This window comes from Gadus chalcogrammus, chromosome 12 (assembly GCF_026213295.1).
Source record: "Gadus chalcogrammus isolate NIFS_2021 chromosome 12, NIFS_Gcha_1.0, whole genome shotgun sequence".
In the NCBI taxonomy this organism is placed as follows: Eukaryota; Metazoa; Chordata; class Actinopteri; order Gadiformes; family Gadidae; genus Gadus; species Gadus chalcogrammus.
Genome location: NC_079423.1, coordinates 373,985 through 398,552, shown reverse-complemented (window position 1 = coordinate 398,552; position 24,568 = coordinate 373,985). Strand labels below are relative to the sequence as shown.

Here is a 24,568-nt window from a genome sequence, read left to right as displayed (position 1 = left end):
CGGAAAAAAACATAACGGGTAACACTGTCGCTTTTTATCTTTCGTCATGGAAAAAACATAAGGGGTAACACTGTCGTTTTTTATTGGTCGTTGTCAAATAAAACATAAGGGGTAACACTGTCGCTTTTTATTGTTCGTTGTCAAATAAAACATAAGGGGTAACACTGTCGTTTTTTATCACACGTCATGAAAAAATACATAAGGGGTAACACTGTCGTTTTTTATCACGTCATGAAACAAACATAAGGGGTAACACTGTCGTTTTTTATTGGTCGTTGTCAAATAAAACATAAGGGGTAGCACTGTCGTTTTTTATTACGTCACAGAAAAAAACATAAGGGGTAACACTGTCGTTTTTTATTGGTCGTTGTCAAATAAAACATAAGGGGTAACACTGTCGTTTTTTATCACGTCACGGAAAAAAACATAAGGGGTAACACTGTCGTTTTTTATTGGTCGTTGTCAAATAAAACATAAGGGGTAACACTGTCGTTTTTTATCACGTCATGAAAAAAACATAAGGGGTAACACTGTCGTTTTTTATTGGTCGTTGTCAAATAAAACATAAGGGGTAACACTGTCGCTTTTTATTGTTCGTTGTCAAATAAAACATAAGGGGTAACACTGTCGTTTTTTATCACGTCACGGAAAAAAACATAAGGGGTAACACTGTCGCTTTTTATCTTTCGTCATGGAAAAAACATAAGGGGTAACACTGTCGTTTTTTATTGGTCGTTGTCAAATAAAACATAAGGGGTAACACTGTCGCTTTTTATTGTTCGTTGTCAAATAAAACATAAGGGGTAACACTGTCGTTTTTTATCACGTCACGGAAAAAAACATAAGGGGTAACACTGTCGTTTTTATTGGTCGTTGTCAAATAAAACATAAGGGGTAACACTGTCGTTTTTTATCACACGTCATGAAAAAATACATAAGGGGTAACACTGTCGTTTTTTATCACGTCATGAAACAAACATAAGGGGTAACACTGTCGTTTTTTATTGGTCGTTGTCAAATAAAACATAAGGGGTAGCACTGTCGTTTTTTATTACGTCACGGAAAAAAACATAAGGGGTAACACTGTCGTTTTTTATTGGTCGTTGTCAAATAAAACATAAGGGGTAACACTGTTGTTTTTTATCACGTCATGAAAAAAACATAAGGGGTAACACTGTCTTTTTTTATTGGTCGTTGTCAAATAAAACATAAGGGGTAACACTGTCGTTTTTTATCACGTCACGGAAAAAAACATAAGGGGTAACACTGTCGCTTTTTATCTTTCGTCATGGAAAAAACATAAGGGGTAACACTGTCGTTTTTTATTGGTCGTTGTCAAATAAAACATAAGGGGTAACACTGTCGCTTTTTATTGTTCGTTGTCAAATAAAACATAAGGGGTAACACTGTCGTTTTTTATCACGTCACGGAAAAAAACATAAGGGGTAACACTGTCGTTTTTTATTGGTCGTTGTCAAATAAAACATAAGGGGTAACACTGTCGTTTTTTATCACACGTCATGAAAAAATACATAAGGGGTAACACTGTCGTTTTTTATCACGTCATGAAACAAACATAAGGGGTAACACTGTCGTTTTTTATTGGTCGTTGTCAAATAAAACATAAGGGGTAGCACTGTCGTTTTTTATTACGTCACGGAAAAAAACATAAGGGGTAACACTGTCGTTTTTTATTGGTCGTTGTCAAATAAAACATAAGGGCTAACACTGTTGTTTTTTATCACGTCATGAAAAAAACATAAGGGGTAACACTGTCTTTTTTTATTGGTCGTTGTCAAATAAAACATAAGGGGTAACACTGTCGTTTTTTATCACGTCACGGAAAAAAACATAAGGGGTAACACTGTCGTTTTTTATTGGTCGTTGTCAAATAAAACATAAGGGGTAACACTGTCGCTTTTTATCACGTCATGAAAAAATACATAAGGGGTAACACTGTCGTTTTTTATTGGTCGTTATCAAATAAAACATAAGGGGTAACACTGTCGTTTTTTATCACGTCATGAAAAAAACATAAGGGGTAACACTGTCGTTTTTTATTGGTCGTTGTCAAATAAAACATAAGGGGTAACACTGTCGTTTTTTATCACACGTCATGAAAAAATACATAAGGGGTAACACTGTCGCTTTTTATCACGTCACGGAAAAAAACATAAGGGGTAACACTGTCGTTTTTTATTGGTCGTTGTCAAATAAAACATAAGGGGTAACACTGTTGTTTTTTATTGGTCGTTGTCAAATAAAACATAAGGGGTAACACTGTCGTTTTTTATCACACGTCATGAAAAAATACATAAGGGGTAACACTGTCGCTTTTTATCACGTCACGGAAAAAAACATAAGGGGTAACACTGTCGTTTTTTATTGGTCGTTGTCAAATAAAACATAAGGGGTAACACTGTTGTTTTTTATTGGTCGTTGTCAAATAAAACATAAGGGGTAACACTGTCGCTTTTTATTGTTCGTTGTCAAATAAAACATAAGGGGTAACACTGTCGTTTTTTATCACGTCACGGAAAAAAACATAAGGGGTAACACTGTCGTTTTTTATTGGTCGTTGTCAAATAAAACATAAGGGGTAACACTGTCGTTTTTTATTGGTCGTTGTCAAATAAAACATAAGGGGTAACACTGTCGCTTTTTATCTTATTATCTTATACATCAGAAGTTATACTTGACCTTACAATTTGTAGAAGAAAAATTGCTGAATCTGCAGGTGAGAGACCACGGCCTCCCTCTGTGCCGGTGTGTTTATATGAGGACTAGAACCAGGGTCAACAGTGTGTTAAACCACTCTCTTACCACTGCACCACCTGGGCACTGAAAAACAACCCTTTTGAAGTTATACTTGACATTACAATACACATGAAACGTGTATCTAAAGTAATAGGTTCACTCAATGGAAACAGTTCAGTGCCCGCGGTGGGACTTGAACTGAGGAACTCAGATACCTTAGCCCAGCGCTGCAACCACTGCACCACAGTGGTTAGACAACATAAGGGGTAACACTGATGCTTTTGATTGGTCGTTGTCAAATATAAAACGTTAGGGGCACCACTGTCATTTTCTTGCACTCGTTGTTGAATAAAACGTAAGGGGTAACACTGTCGTTTTTTTATCAGACGTCATGAAAAAATACATAAGGGGTAACACTGTCGCTTTTTATTGGTCGTTGTCAAATAAAACATAAGGGGTAACACTGTCGTTTTTTATCACGTCACGGAAAAAAACATAAGGGGTAACACTGTCGCTTTTTATCTTTCGTCATGGAAAAAACATAAGGGGTAACACTGTCGTTTTTTATTGGTCGTTGTCAAATAAAACATAAGGGGTAACACTGTCGCTTTTTATTGTTCGTTGTCAAATAAAACATAAGGGGTAACACTGTCGTTTTTTATCACGTCACGGAAAAAAACATAAGGGGTAACACTGTCGTTTTTATTGGTCGTTGTCAAATAAAACATAAGGGGTAACACTGTCGTTTTTTATCACACGTCATGAAAAAATACATAAGGGGTAACACTGTCGTTTTTTATCACGTCATGAAACAAACATAAGGGGTAACACTGTCGTTTTTTATTGGTCGTTGTCAAATAAAACATAAGGGGTAGCACTGTCGTTTTTTATTACGTCACGGAAAAAAACATAAGGGGTAACACTGTCGTTTTTTATTGGTCGTTGTCAAATAAAACATAAGGGGTAACACTGTTGTTTTTTATCACGTCATGAAAAAAACATAAGGGGTAACACTGTCTTTTTTATTGGTCGTTGTCAAATAAAACATAAGGGGTAACACTGTCGTTTTTTATCACGTCACGGAAAAAAACATAAGGGGTAACACTGTCGTTTTTTATTGGTCGTTGTCAAATAAAACATAAGGGGTAACACTGTCGCTTTTTATCACGTCATGAAAAAATACATAAGGGGTAACACTGTCGTTTTTTATTGGTCGTTATCAAATAAAACATAAGGGGTAACACTGTCGTTTTTTATCACGTCATGAAAAAAACATAAGGGGTAACACTGTCGTTTTTTATTGGTCGTTGTCAAATAAAACATAAGGGGTAACACTGTCGTTTTTTATCACACGTCATGAAAAAATACATAAGGGGTAACACTGTCGCTTTTTATCACGTCACGGAAAAAAACATAAGGGGTAACACTGTCGTTTTTTATTGGTCGTTGTCAAATAAAACATAAGGGGTAACACTGTTGTTTTTTATTGGTCGTTGTCAAATAAAACATAAGGGGTAACACTGTCGTTTTTTATCACACGTCATGAAAAAATACATAAGGGGTAACACTGTCGCTTTTTATCACGTCACGGAAAAAAACATAAGGGGTAACACTGTCGTTTTTTATTGGTCGTTGTCAAATAAAACATAAGGGGTAACACTGTTGTTTTTTATTGGTCGTTGTCAAATAAAACATAAGGGGTAACACTGTCGCTTTTTATTGTTCGTTGTCAAATAAAACATAAGGGGTAACACTGTCGTTTTTTATCACGTCACGGAAAAAAACATAAGGGGTAACACTGTCGTTTTTTATTGGTCGTTGTCAAATAAAACATAAGGGGTAACACTGTCGTTTTTTATTGGTCGTTGTCAAATAAAACATAAGGGGTAACACTGTCGCTTTTTATCTTATTATCTTATACATCAGAAGTTATACTTGACCTTACAATTTGTAGAAGAAAAATTGCTGAATCTGCAGGTGAGAGACCACGGCCTCCCTCTGTGCCGGTGTGTTTATATGAGGACTAGAACCAGGGTCAACAGTGTGTTAAACCACTCTCTTACCACTGCACCACCTGGGCACTGAAAAACAACCCTTTTGAAGTTATACTTGACATTACAATACACATGAAACGTGTATCTAAAGTAATAGGTTCACTCAATGGAAACAGTTCAGTGCCCGCGGTGGGACTTGAACTGAGGAACTCAGATACCTTAGCCCAGTGCTGCAACCACTGCACCACAGTGGTTAGACAACATAAGGGGTAACACTGATGCTTTTGATTGGTCGTTGTCAATATAAAACGTTAGGGGCACCACTGTCATTTTCTTGCACTCGTTGTTGAATAAAACGTAAGGGGTAACACTGTCGTTTTTTTATCAGACGTCATGAAAAAATACATAAGGGGTAACACTGTCGCTTTTTATCTTTCGTCATGGAAAAAAACATAAGGGGTAACACTGTCGTTTTTTATTGCTCGTCATGGAATAAAACGTAAGGGGTAACACTGTCGTTTTTTTTTATCATCGTTGTCAAATAAAACATAAGGGGTAACACTGTCGTTTTTTATCACGTCACGGAAAAAAACATAAGGGGTAACACTGTCGTTTTTTTATCAGACGTCATGAAAAAATACATAAGGGGTAACACTGTCGTTTTTTATTGCTCGTCATGGAATAAAACGTAAGGGGTAACACTGTCGTTTTATTTTATCGTTTTCTAATAAAACATAAGGGGTAACACTGTCGTTTTTTTATCAGACGTCATGAAAAAATACATAAGGGGTAACACTGTCGCTTTTTATCTTTCGTCATGGAAAAAAACATAAGGGGTAACACTGTCGTTTTATTTTATCATCGTTTTCTAATAAAACATAAGGGGTAACACTGTCACACGTCATGGAAAACGAATATTATACCCTACAACTATTATTACCCGTACACATTATCACTGTGTATGCGCCACTTAAAATATGTCCCTAGAAGTGTTAAGACTGTGTTTGCATGGAGCAGAGGATGAAGAGAAGACAAGGAGACGCTGATCAAACATTTTAGTTTCATTAAGAGCCCTGAAGTGGTTTCACAGGTTCGGAGTTCACACGCATGTTGCAGCGTGCAATCCGTCTTTAATCACTTTACATACACAGGAACCACGGAGACCCCTGGAACAGGGCTCACATGCAAACACTTTATACATGAATAAATGTAGTAGTACATTCAAAACAAACCATATTGTGTCTCAATAAGCACTGACAGCATGAGCCAATAATGTGTTCCCCCAATATGCATCCCTGATCTCAATTAATCTGCCAATGCAAGAACTACACACAGATAAATGTCAATAAACATAAACAGCCTATCGTACACACGTATACTTTATACCATTCTTAAGACAGACAGACAGACAGACAGACAGACAGACATACAGACAGACAGACAGAGACAGAGAGAGAGAGAGAGACACACAGAGGAGAGAGAGAGACAGAGACAGAGACAGAGAGAGACAGAGACAGAGACAGAGAGAGACAGAGACAGAGACAGAGAGAGACAGAGACAGAGACACAGAGAGAGAGAGAGAGACAGAGAGAGAGAGAGACAGAGAGAGTGTGATCTGATGTCCTCACATGATGAAGGCCAGGGTGAGATGGCCCAGTTGTCCGCCTCCGGTCCGATTACGTTTCCTTCCAGAATCTCGGGAGCTTTTGGAAGCAGAATGTAAACTGACAGACAGACAGACAGACGTAACGCATCTTCATAAACACATGACATTTTTCTGTTGATACAGAAAAATGTATTGAAAAAATGAGAATGAGAATGGTGAATGATGAGAATCAAAATATGTGGGGTGGTTGATTAGGGTGAGCTAGTTCCTTCCATCCATCTCCCGTCAGCTCGTCCCTTTGCTGCTGCATTCTGTTGAAGGCCATGATGGACAGAAAGATGGGATTAGCCCGTCAGTGTGTGCGTCAGTTTGTTTCCAAATTGTTATTTTTTTCATTAACTTTTATACTTCATGGAAAAAATCTATACTATATTTAATATTATATAAAATGATATTCATAAACATGAGTACGTCCTTGTACGTACCTGTTCTCTGCCAGCCCCCGGAGGTGCTCTATGTGGACGGGCTGCCCGGGCGTGAAGGGCTGAGCGGAGCCCAGGTCCATCATCTTCAGCTGGCTCTGCTCGTTCCCAGCACGTTGTCCCACTTCAGGCCCAGGTGGTCCACCCAGGGGGACCACCCAGGTGGTCCACCCGGGGGGACCACCCAGGTGGTCCACCCAGGTGGTCCCCCGCGCCCAGGATCTGAACCAGCAGCTCGTCAATTGTTCCGTATTGAATATTTTCAATGTTATAGTTCGTAGGTTTTGCATTTCCCGTTTAACGCCACATGGCCCTTTGACCCTTACAAAACACAACATTCACTATAAGATACTGTACATCTACCAAATTTACCATTTATAATCTTTATTCAAGCAATTGATTCATTTAATGTTATTTAAAAACAAAACCAAAACAAATGTTTTTACTTGAAGAGTCTACTCATGAATATGGTTATATTTATTTATTAATTATAATAAAAGATATTTCGAGACACCTGACACGTTACCTCCAGCAGGGGGGGCTCACCCCTCAGCCAGGCTGGGCAGCAGCTCCGTCACAGCGCTGGGTGATGACGCTGAGGCGCCCCCTGGGGGAGGGGGGGGGAGCGCCGGAGACTGCCGCCAGCCGCGGCCTCCATTCAGGGGTGCGGTTACGTTTATCCCCGTTTCAAATGGAGTTCCAGCACATGGTTTTATAAAATAAATGGGCATGTAGTCTGATTATCTTGGTCACGTGTTGGACCGTTGGCTTCCATTTTTATAAGAAACTATTTTAAGTTTAGTTTAATAGCATTTTTTTGTATTGAGCCTTTTCTGGATATATCCCATGTCCGGGAGGTAAGCGGACCGGAGGTTATTATACTAGTACTATAACAGTACTGTGTATTATACTAGTACTATAACAGTACTGTGTATTATACTAGTACTATAGCAGTACTGTGTATTATACTAGTTCTATAGCAGTACTGTGTATTATACCAGTACTATAGCAGTACTGTGTATTATACCAGAACTATAGCAGTACTGTGTATTATACCAGAACTATAGCAGTACTGTGTATTATACCAGTACTATAGCAGTACTGTGTATTATACTAGTTCTATAGCAGTACTGTGTATTATGTTAGTACTATAGCAGTACTGTGTATTATACTAGTACTATAGCAGTACTGTGTATTATGTTAGTACTATAGCAGTACTGTGTATTATGCTAGTACTATAGCAGTACTGTGTATTATGCTAGTACTATAGCAGTACTGTGTATTATGCTAGTACTATAGCAGTACTGTGTATTATGCTAGTACTATAGCAGTACTGTGTATTATGCTAGTACTATAGCAGTACTGTGTATTATGCTAGTACTATAGCAGTACTGTGTATTATGCTAGTACTATAGCAGTACTGTGTATTATGCTAGTACTATAGCAGTACTGTGTATTATGCTAGTACTATAGCAGTACTGTGTATTATGTTAGTACTATAGCAGTACTGTGTATTATGTTAGTACTATAGCAGTACTGTGTATTATGTTAGTACTATAGCAGTACTGTGTATTATGTTAGTACTATAGCAGTACTGTGTATTATGTTAGTACTATAGCAGTACTGTGTATTATGTTAGTACTATAGCAGTACTGTGTATTATGTTAGTACTATAGCAGTACTGTGTATTATGTTAGTACTATAGCAGTACTGTGTATTATGCTAGTACTATAGCAGTACTGTGTATTATGTTAGTACTATAGCAGTACTGTGTATTATGCTACGGTATAGAAGTCGGGAACATCCAGAGTCAGAAGATACGGAAACACGACTTCAGTCAAAACGGTTTATTGATGTGTGCGTGTGTGTGTGGGGGGGGGGGGACCCCATATAGACAAGAGGAACCACAACTCTCTCAGTGCGGAACCACAACTCTCTCAGCGCGGAACCACAACTCTCTCAGCGCGGAACCACAACTCTCTCAGCGCGGAACCACAACTCTCTCAGCGCGGAACCACAACTCTCAGCGCGGTCCGTCAAACAAATAGAAAACGGCGTTGGTGATAAAAGCAAACGGAGGAACAACTACTAAGAACTCAAAGCGTCTGTACAGCGCGTCCCAACAGGACAGGTGGACAGGAGACCGGGGACAGGAGAGCGGGGACAGGTGGACAAGAGACCGGGGACAGGGGGACAGGAGACCGGGGGACAGGTGACAGGGGGACAGGAGACCGGGGACAGGTGACAGGGGGACAGGAGACAGGGAGACAGGTCTACTTGGTGTGGCCCTTGCTGGTCTTGAAGGACACCTGCAGCGTCTTGTCCCCCATGCGGTACCCGTCCAGGCTGCTGACCGCCATGGCCGCCTCCTCGTAGTTCAGCATGGTGACGAAGCCGAAGCCCTTGCACTTGTTGGTGTTGAAGTCGCGGATCACCTTGACGTTGGTGACGGCGCCGAACGGCCCGAACAGCTGCCACAGGATGCCCTCGTCCGCGTCCTGCCCCAGGTTGTAGATGAAGATGCACCAGCCGCCGGGGCAGTTCCCCGCCACGCCCCCCACCCCGCCCACGCCCGCCATGTGGTCCACGCCCATCGGGGAGAACCTGAGGAGGGCACAGGGACCGGTTAGTGGACCGGTTAGTGGACGGGGCAGGGGACCGGTTAGTGGACGGGGCAGGGGACCGGTTAGTGGACGGGGCAGGGGACCGGTTAGTGGACGGGGCAGGGGACCGGTTAGTGGACGGGGTAGGGGACGGGGTAGGGGACCGGTTAGTGGACGGGGTAGGGGACCGGTTAGTGGACGGGGTAGGGGACGGGTTAGGGGACGGGGCAGGGGACCGGTTAGTGGACCGGTTAGTGGACGGGGTAGGGGACCGGTTAGTGGACGGGGTAGGGGACGGGGTAGGGGACGGGACCGGTTAGTGGACGGGGTAGGGGACGGGTACTGGTTAGTGGTACTGGGTGGGAGTTTAGTGGGTCCTGCCTGGCCCTGGTCGGGGTACTGGGTTAGCGGTACGGGGTTAGCGGTACGGGGTTAGCGGTACGGGGTTAGCGGTACGGGGTTAGCGGTACTGGGTTAGCGGTACTGGGTTAGCGGTACTGGGTTAGCGGTACTGGGTTAGCGGTACTGGGTTAGCGGTACTGGGTTCCTACACAAATTAAATGACTTGAATTCCCCCCAAATTAAGTGTTTTTCAATGTATTTTAATGGCCTGCTTGGATGGACCCAGTGTAGTGGGGGGGGGACCCACCTGAAGCGCTGGGCCTGGTGGTGCACTGGCCCTCCGAAGCGCCGGGACTGGTTCTGGTAGAGCTGCGACAGCAGCTGGCACTTCTTGATCTGGTTGGGGTTGGCCGCGAACTTGACTGTGATTGGCTCCGAAGAGCCCTGGGGAACATGGCCGTTGAGGTCTTTGATGGCGTCCTCCGCCTCCGAGCGTTTGTCGAACCGGATGAAGGCCACGCCCCTAGACACGCCTACAGCACAGGGGGGGAGGGGCTTCATCAACCACGAGGAACACTACATCACTATCACAGTGCTCTGGTGAACACTACATCACTATCAGTGCTCTGGTGAACACTACATCACTATCAGTGCTCTGGTGAACACTACATCACTATCAGTGCTCTGGTGAACACTACATCACTATCACAGTGCTCTGGTGAACACTACATCACTATCACAGTGCTCTGGTGAACACTACATCACTATCAGTGCTCTGGTGAACACTACATCACTATCAGTGCTCTGGTGAACACTACATCACTATCACAGTGCTCTGGTGAACACTACATCACTATCAGTGCTCTGGTGAACACTACATCACTATCAGTGCTCTGGTGAACACTACATCACTATCACAGTGCTCTGGTGAACACTACATCACTATCACAGTGCTCTGGTGAACACTACATCACTATCACAGTGCTCTGGTGAACACTACATCACTATCACAGTGCTCTGGTGAACACTACATCACTATCAGTGCTCTGGTGAACACTACATCACTATCAGTGCTCTGGTGAACACTACATCACTATCACAGTGCTCTGGTGAACACTACATCACTATCAGTGCTCTGGTGAACACTACATCACTATCAGTGCTCTGGTGAACACTACATCACTATCACAGTGCTCTGGTGAACACTGCATCACTATCAGTGCTCTGGTGAACACTACATCACTATCAGTGCTCTGGTGAACACTACATCACAACGGTCATTATCGAAAATAAGCCCCTTCAGGGCGAAGCAAGACCCCTCCAATAATTATTTTCCAGATAATGACCGGCGTTCTATACATTATATATATTTAGCAGAGTAGGGTTAGGGTTCGGGTTCATAATTACAGCCTACTACGAGTAACCCCTCAAGCATTTTTTGTTAAAATAGACCGAGTCCATTTAATTTATTGTTTTTGGTTGTTTGGTTAATTTATTCTGGATTTTTTAAATGTCTTCCAGACGTCCAGTTCCAGAGTTCTTAAAAAAATAAGTTTATTGCTCTTCGAAAGGGTGTACTTGCATTACTATTCCATTATCATTATATTAGTTGAAAAACTGCAATATTATCCCAATAATTTCAGTCGCGTGCATGTCCATACAGGTATCTGCAAGTGGCGTGTCCAGGTGTATCAGGTGCGTGTCCAGGTGTATCAGGTGCGTGTCCAGGTGTATCAGGTGCGTGTCCAGGTGTATCAGGTGCGTGTCCAGGTGTATCAGGTGCGTGTACAGGTGAATCAGGTGCGTGTACAGGTGTATCAGGTGATTGTGTCCAGGTGTATCAGGTGATTGTGTCCAGGTGTATCAGGGGCGTGTCCAGGTGTATCAGGGGCGTGTCCAGGTGTATCAGGTGTATCAGGGGCGTGTCCAGGTGTATCAGGTTATTGTGAACAGGTGTATCAGGTGATTGTGTACAGGTGTATCAGGTGATTGTGTACAGGTGTATCAGGTGCGTGTACAGGTGTATCAGGTGCGTGTACAGGTGTATCAGGTGCGTGTACAGGTGTATCAGGTGAGTGTACAGGTGTATCAGGTGAGTGTACAGGTGTATCAGGTGCGTGTACAGGTGAATCAGGTGCGTGTATCAGGTGCGTGGCGGGGCTTGTACATACAGGTAGGGTGTGTACCTGAGGCCTGGTCCACCAGGACCCGGGAGTTGATGATGCGTCCGTAGCGTGTGAACATGTCTTCCAGCTCCTGCTGGCTCAGCGTCTTGGGCAGCCCGCTAATGTACAAGTTAGCATCTTTAATGCTGTCAGAGCTGGGCCGCGCAAACGACACCTGGAGGGGAGAGCGGCCGTTAGTCCACCTCCACAGAGAACTCAGCCGCCAACAAAACAAAGGACACTATGCAGAAAACACTGGAAATAAATAAAAATACAGTCAAAAAGAGGCTGACAAGATTGGGTAAAAAAATATTTGTGCAGTATAACTACATTAACAATAATAATTCAAAGGAATTTCCCAAATCAATATTTCCATTAAATCAAATCAAACAGGTGAACAGGCGGTTGTGGTAAAACAAGGTTTAAAGAAACATCCGCGTAGTAAAATAAGTGCGCGGTGGCGGTGGCGGCGTTGCTGCCCCCTGGCGGCCGGAGGGCTGGTGAGCGGGCTGCACATCCACAACCTCTTAACCAGAAGACAAAGTAGAAGACGTTACCTTGATAGTTTTAGACTGAAGCCTCAGGCCATTCAGGGTACTGATAGCCCTCTCTGCATCACTAGGGTTAACAAAGTTAACAAAGCCGTAGCCTAAACTGTGGCCTAGAGGAAAACAAAAAAACAAAACAACAAACAGCTGGAGCGACGCTCAGTGACACTACATGCACACACCATTGGCCAGGTCACAGGAGGCGGGCTCTACGCTACACCCCCTCCTCCTGTGATTGGCTGCGGACTCTTAACAATAAAACTTAAATAAAATACAGTGGAGAAAAAACAAAATGACATTTTCTGGCAGTATGTTGGTTTAAAAACACACCGAAATAAATAAATAAAAAGGAAAGCTGAACATCTGGAACAGTAAAAACACAGAAAACGACTCGGTCCAATTGTTCCAAAGGAAAATAAAACACTTTCTCTTTTGACAACGGTGCGGACAAGACAAAACGTTAAAGAATACTGCCGGTACTACTAGCATCTGTGTAGCAGCAGCGCTACAAGCCAGACATTGCCATGGCAACAGGTAACAGTACAGACATTGGATTCACTGTTTAGCACCTCAACACCAGACTAAGCACCGCTAACATGAGGTGTTCAATCCCTTAACCCAGCAGAGTACAGGTCAGGCAGACGGTAGTAGTACCAGCTGTATGGTAGTACCAGCTGTATGGTAGTACCAGCTGTATGGTAGTAATATCTCTCAGTCATAGTACTTTGGTGGTATAAGGAAATATCACGATTCAGACGGAATGGGGTTTTCTTCCAAGACAGAACTATAAGTGCAAACTGTAATCCTGCAACGAATCAAACTGCTCATATCCATACGCCAACCATATAGCTGCCTCTAGCCAACAGAGCTAACCCTCTAGCCAACAGAGCTAACACTCTAGCCAACATACGGGTACAATGCCAACATAGACCTAGTCTTCGCTAACGTAGATCTTGGGTTCATCATTAGCTATTCCTAACTAGCCTAGCTCCCCTGTAGCTAGCCGAGCTCCCCTGTAGCTAGCCAAGCTCCCCTGTAGCTAGCCAAGCTCCCCTGTAGCTAGCCAAGCTCCCCTGTAGCTAGCCAAGCTCCCCTGTAGCTAGCCTAGCTCCCCTGTAGCTAGCCTAGCTCCCCTGTAGCTAGCCTAGCCCCACTGTAGCTAGCCTAGCCCCCCTGTAGCTAGCCTAGCCCCCCTGTAGCTAGCCTAGCCCCCCTGTAGCTAGCCTAGCTCCCCTGTAGCTAGCCTAGCGCCCCTGTAGCTAGCCTAGCGCCACTGTAGCTAGCCTAGCGCCCCTGTAGCTAGCCTAGCGCCCCTGTAGCTAGCCTAGCGCCCCTGTAGCTAGCCTAGCGCCCCTGTAGCTAGCCTAGCGCCCCTGTAGCTAGCCTAGCGCCCCTGTAGCTAGCCTAGCGCCCCTGTAGCTAGCCTAGCGCCCCTGTAGCTAGCCTAGCGCCACTGTAGCTAGCCTAGCGCCACTGTAGCTAGCCTAGCTCCACTGTAGTGAGCGCTCTTTACCTGCCACCTTGTCCTTGATGAGCTTAGCCGACTCCACGTCACCGATGGAGCTGAACAGCGAGTGCAGCTCCTCCTGGCTCATGTTCTGGGGCAGGTAGTTCACGATCAGGTTGGTCTTAGCGTCTTTCGCCTCATCCGACATGAGCTCCTCGTAGCCGTTATCGTACGACTCTTGCTGAGCCACCTGAACACACACACAGTTAGTTGGACAGGTTTATGGGGACATGGAAAGGGCTTAAGGGGTACCCAATGTTGAATTGAGTTGGTCTTAAGGGGTACCCCATGATGAATTGAGGGGGTCTTAAGGGGTAGCCCAGGATGAATTGAGGGGGTCTTAAGGGGTAGCCCAAGTTTAATTGAGGGGGTCTTAAGGGGTAGCCCATGTTGAATTGAGGGGGTCTTAAGGAATCCCCCATGTTGAATTGAGGGGGTCTTAAGGGGCCACCCTGATGAAGTGAGGGGGTCTTAAGGGGCGCCCCATGATGAATTGAGGGAGGTCTTAAGGGGTCCAGCGTACCTTCATGTTGGCTGCTTTGTTGTGTTGGCTGTCGTTCTGTGAAGACTGCACCTCACAGACCTGAGGACAAACACAGGCCGTCACAAACACACAACCTCTGGACAATCACACACAACCTCTGGACAATCACACACAACCTCTGGATAATCACACAACTGAATAATTAGTGGAGTAAAGACCAACCTAGTATATAATGAGCAGACGGGTTAAGGTAACCACCACCACTAACCCCACCACAGAGCTACACACCACCACTAACCCCACCACAGAGCTACACACCACCACTAACCCCACTACAGAGCTACACACCACCACTAACCCCACTACACACCACCACAGAGCTACACACCACTAACCCCACTACACACCACCACTAACCCCACCACAGAGCTACACACCACCACTAACCCCACTACACACCACCACTAACCCCACCACAGAGCTACACACCACCACCAACCCCACTACAGAGCTACACACCACCACTCACCCCACTACAGAGCTACACACCACCACTCAACCCACCAGAGCTACACACCACTAACCCCACTACACACCACCACTAACCCCACCACAGAGCTACACACCACCACTAACCCCACCACAGAGCTACACACCACCACTAACCCCACCACAGAGCTACACACCACCACTCACCCCACTACAGAGCTACACACCACCACTCACCCCACTACAGAGCTACACACCACCACTAACCCCACTACACACCACCACTCACCCCACTATAGAGCTACACACCACCACTCACCCCACTACACACCACCACTCACCCCACTACAGAGCTACACACCACCACTAACCCCACTACACACCACCACTCACCCCACTACAGAGCTACACACCACCACTAACCCCACTACACACCCCACTACAGAGCTATACACCACTACTAACTAGGGGTGGGGAAAATCCTAGATTCTTTAATGCAGATAGTTAATAATGGGAATTTAAGGATAATAACCTAACCCTTTTTCCAGGACATTTGGAATGTCACGTTAGGGGAGAGGGATAACATTTTAACATTTTTTACATTTATCTTCCACGTGTATTGTCCAATCTGATTTGTCTTTAACGTGATTGCATGCAGCCTACGATTAGCATGCACGCAAACACACAGCCAGAAACAACGTCGAACAAGTTCTTATTCTTATGATTGACTAGGAGCAGTTTTTCTTGAATGACAAAGATTAGAAAGAATAGAAAAACCGAAGATGTTTTTTTTTTTTTTTTTTTACATACTTCAATATTTTGTTGTAATGCATCGATAATTGTTATAGAATCGAATCTTAGACCTTTGAATTGGAATCGGAGGTGCCAAGAGATATTCACCCCTACTCCCACTGCAGGGCTACACACCACAACTACCACCACCCCCCCAAACTACTAACCCCCCCGGAGACGTACCTTCAGGTATCGGATGTGTCCCCGTCTGACAGCCATGGTGCTGATGATCAATGTTTTCCGTTTTAATCTGGAGAAAGGAAAGCGGAAATATAAAAATAGAGTACATGATATATACAACCAGTGAAAATATATATATACATATTTACGCATATACACAGACGTATAAACCCACACATATATACCCACACTAACATATGAAAACAAACGCACACACAGCAATGTATAATACACACCAGCGTCACTAGCCTAGCATTATTAGCCTAGCATCACTAGCACACAATGGCCACCCAGCGCAGTGGTTTCGAGGTTATAACTCACGTACTTGAACAACGAATGTCTCGTTGTTCGAGTAGTTTCCAAGGTACAAAACCAGCCCTAACAATTACAAGAACGAAATACGTTAAAATAACGAAATAAAGTAACGAGCTGCTTACTGCGCATGCGGACCGCATGCGGCTAAGCTACATCACCGTTCTTGCTAGCTTTTGTTCGACTATAAATGGTTCCGTCTCCTTGACTAACCTCCAAACACTGTCTTTAAACTACGTGCTGCGACGTTGGGACAAAACTTCGGCGATATAACATACATGAAATCGTAAGAAACCGCGGGGAATTGGAGCCTTACCTGCCGTTCAAACACGAAGCGTCGCTAGCAGCGGGAGATGCTTCCGGTCGCTGACGTCCTCTTCCGATCCCTCCTCCTTTCCGTTTCTCCATTGTGATTGGTGGATTCCAAACTGACGGACAGCTTAAGCTTTCTGTTGTAAATTATTGTAATGTAATTTTTAATAATATATATTACGATATATAATGTATACAATGTATATTTGTGAATTTCAATAGCGCACATTCAAGGAAAGTGACTTGTTGATAATTGAAATCACAATAATCACCACTAATATCTTAATAAGTTGCCTAGTAATTAGTTGAGTCTAGGAGACATGTCACATATTTGTTGTGGTTCACTGGAGTAATTCAGAAAGGAATGCACGAGTATTCATATTTCATGATTAGATTTATTTTTCATTTATATTATTTGTCAGTAGGCACCAGCAGTAGGCACCAGCAGTAGGCACCAGCAGTAGGCACCAGCAGTAGGCACCAGCAGTAGGCAGGCACCAGCAGTAGGCACCAGCAGTAGGCACCAGCAGTAGGCACCAGCAGTAGGCAGGCACCAGCAGTAGGCACCAGCAGTAGGCACCAGCAGTAGGCACCAGCAGTAGGCACCAGCAGTAGGCACCAGCAGTAGGCACCAGCAGTAGGTAACATTGAACCACAGGGGGCACTGTTGCCCCTCACACATCAACGCCAGTCGTGGCGTCACCAGGTCATGTCTTAGTCTTATCTCCTGGTCATTCTTCTGCTTGTGGCGAAACTCTTCTAGAAATATGCACTGCATAAGCCTCTACTTCTGTTTCTATCCCTCCAGTCCATCCACTGTATACATTACAACTTAAACTGGAAATGAATAAGGATTTTGACCGAGGTCTGACACTTGAGTTGATAGAGTATGAATCTTCTATGAATTATTATATTTTTAATTATTATATCCATAAAGTAGAGAATCCTCTACAGTGGGGTCTACTCTGCTGCAAGGAGAAGCTTGGCTTTGGACACTTTGCTCCACCTTGACTGGTTTCTCCATCATCACTTGGGTGGAGAACTGCTGGACGGAGGGGTTAGGGTGGGGTCCCACCTGAAGGTGTCTCTGGGTGGGGTCTCTGGGGGGGGTCCACCTGAAGGTGTCTCTGGGTGGGGTCTCTGAGGGGGGTCTCTGGGTGGGGTCTCTGGGGCGGAGTCCACCTGAAGGTGTCTCTGGGTGGGGTCTCTGGGGCGGAGTCCACCTGAATGTGTGGTTAGGTGGGGTCTCTGGGTGGGGTCTCTAGGGGGGGTCCACCTGAAGGTGTCTCTGGGTGGGGTCTCTGGGTGGGGTCTCTGAGGGGGGTCTCTGGGGGGGGTCTCTAGGGGGGGTCCACCTGAAGGTGTCTCTAGGGGGGTCTCTAGGGGGGGTCCACCTGAAGGTGTCTCTAGGGGGGTCTCTAGGGGGGTCCACCTGAAGGTGTCTCTAGGGGGGTCTCTAGGGGGGTCCACCTGAAGGTGTCTCTAGGGGGGTCTCTAGGGGGGTCCACCTGAAGGTGTCTCTAGGGGGGTCTCTAGGGGGGTCCACCTGAAGGTGTCTCTAGGGGGGTCCACCTGAAGGTGTCTCTGGGTGGGGTCTCTAGGGGGGGTCCACCTGAAGGTGTCTCTAGGGGGGTCTCTAGGGGGGTCCACCTGAAGGTGTCTCTGGGGGGGTCTCTAGGGGGGTCTCTAGGGGGGTCCACCTGAAGGTGTCTCTGGGGGGGTCTCTAGGGGGGTCTCTAGGGGGGTCCACCTGAAGGTGTCTCTAGGGGGGTCTCTAGGGGGTCCACCTGAAGGTGTCTCTGGGGGGGTCTCTAGGGGGTCCACCTGAAGGTGTCTCTAGGGGGGTCTCTAGGGGGTCCGCCTGAAGGTGTCTCTGGGTGGGGTCTCTGGGTGGGGTCTCTGGGGGGGGTCTCTAGGGGGGGTCCACCTGAAGGTGTCTCTGGGTGGGGTCTCTGAGGGGGGTCTCTGGGGGGGGTCTCTAGGGGGGTCTCTAGGGGGGTCCACCTGAAGGTGTCTCTAGGGGGGTCTCTAGGGGGGTCCACCTGAAGGTGTCTCTAGGGGGGTCTCTAGGGGGGTCCACCTGAGGGGGGTCTCTGGGGGGGGTCTCTAGGGGGGGTCCACCTGAAGGTGTCTCTGGGGACAGCAGTCCCAACGCCACCTGAGCCTCCTCTCGTCAGATGCTTCATTCACTATTTATCTTGTTGCTACACGATATCCACCCGTCAACAACAGCTGTCTGTTCCATGTGTGTGTGTGTGTCTGTGTGCGTGTGTGTGTGTGTGTGTGTGTGTGTGTGTGTGTGTGTGTGTGTGTGTGTGTGTGTGTGTGTGTGTGTGTGTGTGTGTGTGTGGCTGTGTGTGTGTGGCTGTGTGTGTGTGTGTGTGTGTGTGTGTGTGTGTGTGTGTGTGTGTGTGTGTGTGTGGCTGTGTGTGTGTGTGTGTGTGTGTGTGTGTGTGTGTGTGTGTGTGTGTGTGTGTGTGTGTGTGTGTGTGTGTGTGTGTGTGTGTGTGTGTGTATCTGTGTGTGTGCATGCGTTTGTATCTAATCATTCCGCCATAGCCTACTGTAGGGTATAAAATATATTATATATATAATATAATCTAGGGTTAGATTATATATATATATATATATATATATATATATATATATATATATATATATATATATATATATATATATATGTATGCATATAGGACCGATGGACCGCCCACCTGAACCCACGTGTCTTCTTCTCCTCCAATGGGAAGTATCCGCCAGCTCGCATCCATTTTGTGCGCTCATGATAAGAGACACTGGTTTGGCTTAGCGGCGCTGAGCTGTCGCGAGAGGATGGCTTGGACTTGATAAATGGAGTTCTCGCGAGAGGACGGCTCGGATTTGATAACAGAGCTCTCGCGAGAGCACGGCGGGGCCTCGATCAGAGCATCTTGACGGAGCTCTCGCGAGAGGACGGCCGGGCCTGGATAAGAGTATCTGGTCGGACCTGTTGCTCCCCAGTTCCGTGTTGTGCAATGGACGGGTGAGTTCAGCGACACAGAGCTATAACATCTGTATCTTTAATGTGTCTCTAATGTATCCGCAGGGGCGTTCATCTGGACCAACAGGATAGTTATAATAGTGATTAGAGTGGTAATAACAGTGGTAATAACAGTGGTAATAGGAGTGGTGGGAGTGGATCCGGTCTCTTCTCTTCCTCTTCCTGCTGCAGGACTCTTCTCTCTGGATGTGAGTCTCCTTCTCTGATCATCTAAACCTGTCGACTAGTGCTTGACCCAGCCGGGTGCATGTTCTTTAGGTCCGGGTGGATGTGTGTGTGTGTGTGTGTGTGTGTGTGTGTGTGTGTGTGTGTGTGTGTGTGTGTGTGTGTGTGTGTGTGTGTGTGTGTGTGTGTCTGTGTGTGTGTGTCTGTGTGTGTGTGTGTGTGTGTGTGTGTGTGTGTGTGTGTGTGTGTGGTTGTGTGTGCGTGTTGTGGATGTAGTGTTGGGGGTAGTGCATGTCTTAACCACACCCCTGCTGACTGGATTCCAGTGCAGGTTTACTGGTTTAATCCCAGCTCCCTCAAATCGAGGTTATTAGGACGCCCTGCATGTGTGTGTGTGTGTGTGGGGGGGGGGGCATGCGTGTGTGTGTGCGTGCGTGCATGCGTGTGTGTGTGTGTGTGTGTATGTGTGTGTGTATGTGTGTGTGTGTATGTGTGTGTGTATGTGTGTGTGTGTGTGTGTGCGCGTGCGTGCGTGTGTGTGTGTGCCGACTGGGTTGATCCCAGCTCCTCATATTGAGGTTCTGATGACGACCTGCATTCCAACTCTTCACCTGAGCTCTGAGTCCTGCGGTGGGACGCCTCGGGGTTAGAGTTAGGGTTAGGGTTAGGGTTAGGAGACGCCTCGGGGCTAGAGTTAGAGTTAGGGTTAGGGTTAGGAGACGCCTCTGGGTTAGAGTTAGGGTTAGGGTTAGGGTTAGGAGACGCCTCGGGGTTAGAGTTAGGGTTAGGGTTAGGGTTAGGGTTAGGAGACGCCTCGGGGTTAGAGTTAGGGTTAGGGTTAGGAGACGCCTCGGGGCCTCGCTGGCCCCCCAGGGCCCTGCTAGGTGGCTTAGGGTTGGTTAGTTGGTTAGTGACCCATGCTGCAGGTAACTTGTGGGGGAGATTCAAAGTTGTTACTGGTTGATTGCGTCAGCTGGTTGCTTAGTGACGGGTGGGTCTGTTAGTTAGTGACGGGTGGGTCTGTTAGTTAGTGACGGTGGGTCTGTTAGTTAGTGACGGGTGGGTCTGTTAGTTAGTGACGGTGGGTCTGTTGGTTAGTTAGTGACGGTGGGTCTGTTAGTTAGTGACGGGTGGGTCTGTTAGTTAGTGACGGTGGGTCTGTTGGTTAGTGACGGGTGGGTCTGTTAGTTAGTGACGGGTGGGTCTGTTGGTTAGTGACGGGTGGGTCTGTTGGTTAGTGACTGGTGGGTCTATTAGTTATTGACGGGTGGGTCTGTTAGTTAGTGACGGGTGGGTCTGTTGGTTAGTGACGGGTGGGTCTGTTAGTTAGTGACGGGTGGGTCTGTTGGTTAGTGACGGGTGGGTCTGTTGGTTAGTTAGTGACGGTGGGTCTGTTAGTTAGTGACGGGTGGGTCTGTTGGTTAGTTAGTGACGGTGGGTCTGTTGGTTAGTGACGGGTGGGTCTGTTAGTTAGTGACGGGTGGGTCCGTTGGTTAGTGACGGGTGGGTCTGTTGATTAGTGACGGGTGGGTCTGTTAGTTAGTGACGGGTGGGTCTGTTAGTTAGTGACGGGTGGGTCTGTTGGTTAGTGACGGGTGGGTCTGTTAGTTAGTGACGGGTGGGTCTGTTGGTTAGTGACGGTGGGTTTGTTAGTTAGTGACGGGTGGGTCTGTTGGTTAGTGACGGGTGGGTCTGTTAGTTAGTGACGGGTGGGTCTGTTGGTTAGTTAGTGACGGGTGGGTCTGTTAGTTAGTGACGGGTGGGTCTGTTGGTTAGTGACGGGTGGGTCTGTTGGTTAGTGACGGGTGGGTCTGTTGGTTAGTGATGGGTGGGTCTGTTGGTTAGTGACGGGTGGGTCTGTTAGTTAGTGACGGGTGGGTCTGTCGGTTAGTGACGGGTGGGTCTGTTGGTTAGTGAGAGGTGGGTCTGTTGGTTAGTGACGGGTGGGTCTGTTGGTTAGTGACGGGTGGGTCTGTTAGTTAGTGACGGGTGGGTCTGTTGGTTAGTGACGGGTGGGTCTGTTTGTTAGTGACGGGTGGGTCTGTTAGTTAGTGACGGGTGGGTCTGTTGGTTAGTGACGGGTGGGTCTGTTGGTTAGTGACGGTGGGTCGGTTAGTTAGTGACGGGTGGGTCTGTTGGTTAGTGACGGGTGGGTCTGTTGGTTAGTTAGTGACGGGTGGGTCTGTTGGTTAGTGACGGGTGGGTTTGTTGGTTAGTTAGTGACGGGTGGGTCTGTTAGTTAGTGACGCATGGGTCTGTTGGTTAGTGACGGGTGGGTCTGTTAGTTAGTGACGGGTGGGTCTGTTGGTTAGTGACGGGTGGGTCTGTTAGTTAGTGACGGGTGGGTCTGTTGGTTAGTGACGGGTGGGTTTGTTGGTTAGTTAGTGACGGGTGGGTCTGTTAGTTAGTGACGGGTGGGTCTGTTGGTTAGTGACGGGTGGGTCTGTTGGTTAGTTAGTGACGGGTGGGTCTGTTGGTTAGTGACGGGTGGGTCTGTTGGTTAGTTAGTGACGGGTGGGTCTGTTGGTTAGTGACGGTGGGTCTGTTGGTTAGTGACGGTGGGTCTGTTGGTTAGTGAAGGGTGGGTCTGTTGGTTAGTGACGGGTGGGTCTGTTGGTTATTGAAGGTGGGTCTGTTGTTAGTGACGGGTGGGTCTGTTGTTAGTGACGGGTGGGTCTGTTGTTAGTGACGGGTCGGTCTGTTGTTAGTGACCAGTGTGTCTGTTGGGTGGTTAATGGGTTGGTTATTGACCGGTCTGCTTCTGTCTGGTAGAACGTGGTCGCTCAGCTTCAGGGTGAGGATTGACTCACATGAAGGCTGTGACTCCTCCCACCTGTTGAATGACATGGTCCCTATACAGCCTGTGGTCCTCACTGTGAGGGTTAGGGTTAGAAGGTCCTCACTGTGAGGGTTAGGGTTAGGGTTAGAAGGTCCTCACTGTGAGTGTGTGAGGGTTAGGGTTAGAAGGTCCTCACTGTGAGTGTGTGAGGGTTAGGGTTAGAAGGTCCTCACTGTGAGTGTGTGAGGGTTAGGGTTAGAAGGTCCTCACTGTGAGTGTGTGAGGGTTAGGGTTAGAAGGTCCTCACTGTGAGTGTGTGAGGGTTAGGGTTAGAAGGTCCTCACTTTGAGTGTGTGAGGGTTAGGGTTAGAAGGTCCTCACTGTGAGTGTGTGAGGGTTAGGGTTAGAAGGTCCTCACTGTGAGTGTGTTAGGGTTAGGGTTAGAAGGTAGGGTTAGAAGGTCCTCACTGTGAGTGTGTTAGGGTTAGGGTTAGAAGGTAGGGTTAGAAGGTCTTCACTGTGAGTGTGTGAGGGTTAGGGTAAGAAGGTAGGGTTAGAAGGTTTGTGTTAGAAGGTTAGGGTTAGAAGGTTGGGGTTCGAAGGTCTTCACTGTTCACCTACTAACTCTGTTCTCTGTCTGCAGCAGCCTTCCCCTCGATATCACAGCTGGTACCAAGGTAGGCTCACACTTAACTATACTATAACTATACTGTACCTATATTATAACTAGTCTATTACTATACTGTAACTATACTGTAACTATACTGTAACTAAACTATAACTATACTATACCTATTACTATATTGTAACTACTATAACTATACTAAACTATAACTATTACTATATTGTAACTATACTATACCTATTACTATATTGTAACTACTATAACTATGCTATACAATAACTATGACTAAATTGTAACTATACTATAACTATACTTTACTGTAACTACACTATAACTAAAGTATACTGTAACAATACTACTATACTGTTACTATTACTATGACTATACTAATGTAACAATACTATACTATTACTACACTGTACTATAAATATACTATAACTACACTAACTATACTATAGCTTTACTTTACTGTAACTTTACTATTACTACACAATACTATAACTATACTATACTATAATTAAACTATAACTATACTATACTATAACTATACTATTACTATACTTTACTAAACTATAACTATACTATATCGATACTATCCACCATATTACATTTTGTACAACGGTAGACTTCTACTATACTATACTACACCACTAATAAAATGTATTTTGTGTGCTACCTATTATGTTAGTCTGAGGAGGGTTAGTAAGTGGTTCACGTTATGTTCTGGTTAGTCTCAGGTGGGTTAGTGAGTAGTTCTGGATATCTTCTTGTTCGTCTAAGGTTGGTTAGTTAGTAGTTCTGGTTATGTTCTGGTTAGTCTCAGGTGGGTTAGTTAGTGGTTCTGGTTATGTTCTTGTTAGTCTAAGGTGGGTTAGTTGATAGTTCTAGTTATGTTGTGGTTAGTCTGAGGTGGGTTAGTCAGTAGTTATGTTCTGGTTAGCAGTGTCTCTGGTCTGGTTGATTGAACGGACAGTTTGGAATCTAGTTTGTCACATTCTAATGCTAATGCTAATGCACAGTGCTACACAATGCTCTCCCTGCACATCTCCCCTGCTTGTAACTGTTGCTAAGGAACGGCTAATTATGGGCTGGCTTTGAGGAATGCTCATCAAGGCATTCCAGGCTTCAGGGCCTTCACTGCTGTTGTCCTATGGTGTGTTCCAGATGCCTCGGGCACCAGCGTTCCGAGTTGCAAGTGGGGAAATCTCCCAGCTTTCTTGTGGCATTTCACGGAGGCACGCCCCCTTTTGGTCGGACCCCCTCGGAATCCTGAGAGTAGACCGAGTTCAGTGAGGCGACTCCACATCCAAAATGGCTGCGCCCATAAAGATGTTTATTTTCTTTGTATTTGTACCACGTTGCTCATTTTAATTTCGATTTTAAATGCTC

General features: G+C 45.8%; 2 protein-coding genes across 9 annotated transcripts in view; one reads left to right on the top strand and one right to left on the bottom strand.

Moving 5' to 3' along the window:
* Window positions 1-8,632: 8,632 nt before the first annotated feature.
* Window positions 8,633-16,656, bottom strand: elavl1b (ELAV like RNA binding protein 1b). Of its 4 annotated transcripts, none has more exons than XM_056604070.1 (8): window positions 16,578-16,656; window positions 15,953-16,019; window positions 14,528-14,587; window positions 14,011-14,194; window positions 12,507-12,610; window positions 11,971-12,124; window positions 10,092-10,317; window positions 8,633-9,443 (listed from the first exon to the last, which is right to left on the bottom strand). In XM_056604070.1, the coding sequence occupies exons 2-8, from the start codon at window positions 15,986-15,988 to the stop codon at window positions 9,113-9,115; spliced, it is 1,095 nt and encodes a 364-aa protein (XP_056460045.1). In that variant the 5' UTR covers window positions 15,989-16,019; window positions 16,578-16,656; the 3' UTR covers window positions 8,633-9,112. The 4 variants fall into 4 exon arrangements, with proteins under 4 accessions (XP_056460045.1, XP_056460043.1, XP_056460044.1 ...); XM_056604068.1 differs by lacking the exon at window positions 16,578-16,656 and adding an exon at window positions 16,475-16,553 and having other exon boundaries at window positions 8,636-9,443; window positions 11,956-12,124; XM_056604069.1 differs by lacking the exon at window positions 16,578-16,656 and adding an exon at window positions 16,275-16,310 and having other exon boundaries at window positions 8,636-9,443; window positions 11,956-12,124.
* Window positions 16,657-19,536: 2,880 nt separating this feature from the next.
* Window positions 19,537-24,568, top strand: part of ptbp1b (polypyrimidine tract binding protein 1b) — a 19,493-nt gene continuing 14,461 nt past the window's right edge. For 2 of the 5 annotated variants that reach the window (XM_056604030.1, XM_056604028.1), the window contains exons 1-2: window positions 19,538-19,592; window positions 23,198-23,231. In XM_056604030.1, the coding sequence (XP_056460005.1) occupies window positions 19,585-19,592; window positions 23,198-23,231 (42 nt within the window). In that variant the 5' untranslated portion in view covers window positions 19,538-19,584. Of the gene's footprint in view, window positions 19,799-23,197; window positions 23,232-24,568 lie in introns of all 5 variants that reach the window. The other 3 variants (XM_056604032.1, XM_056604031.1, XM_056604029.1) reach the window with 3 other exon arrangements.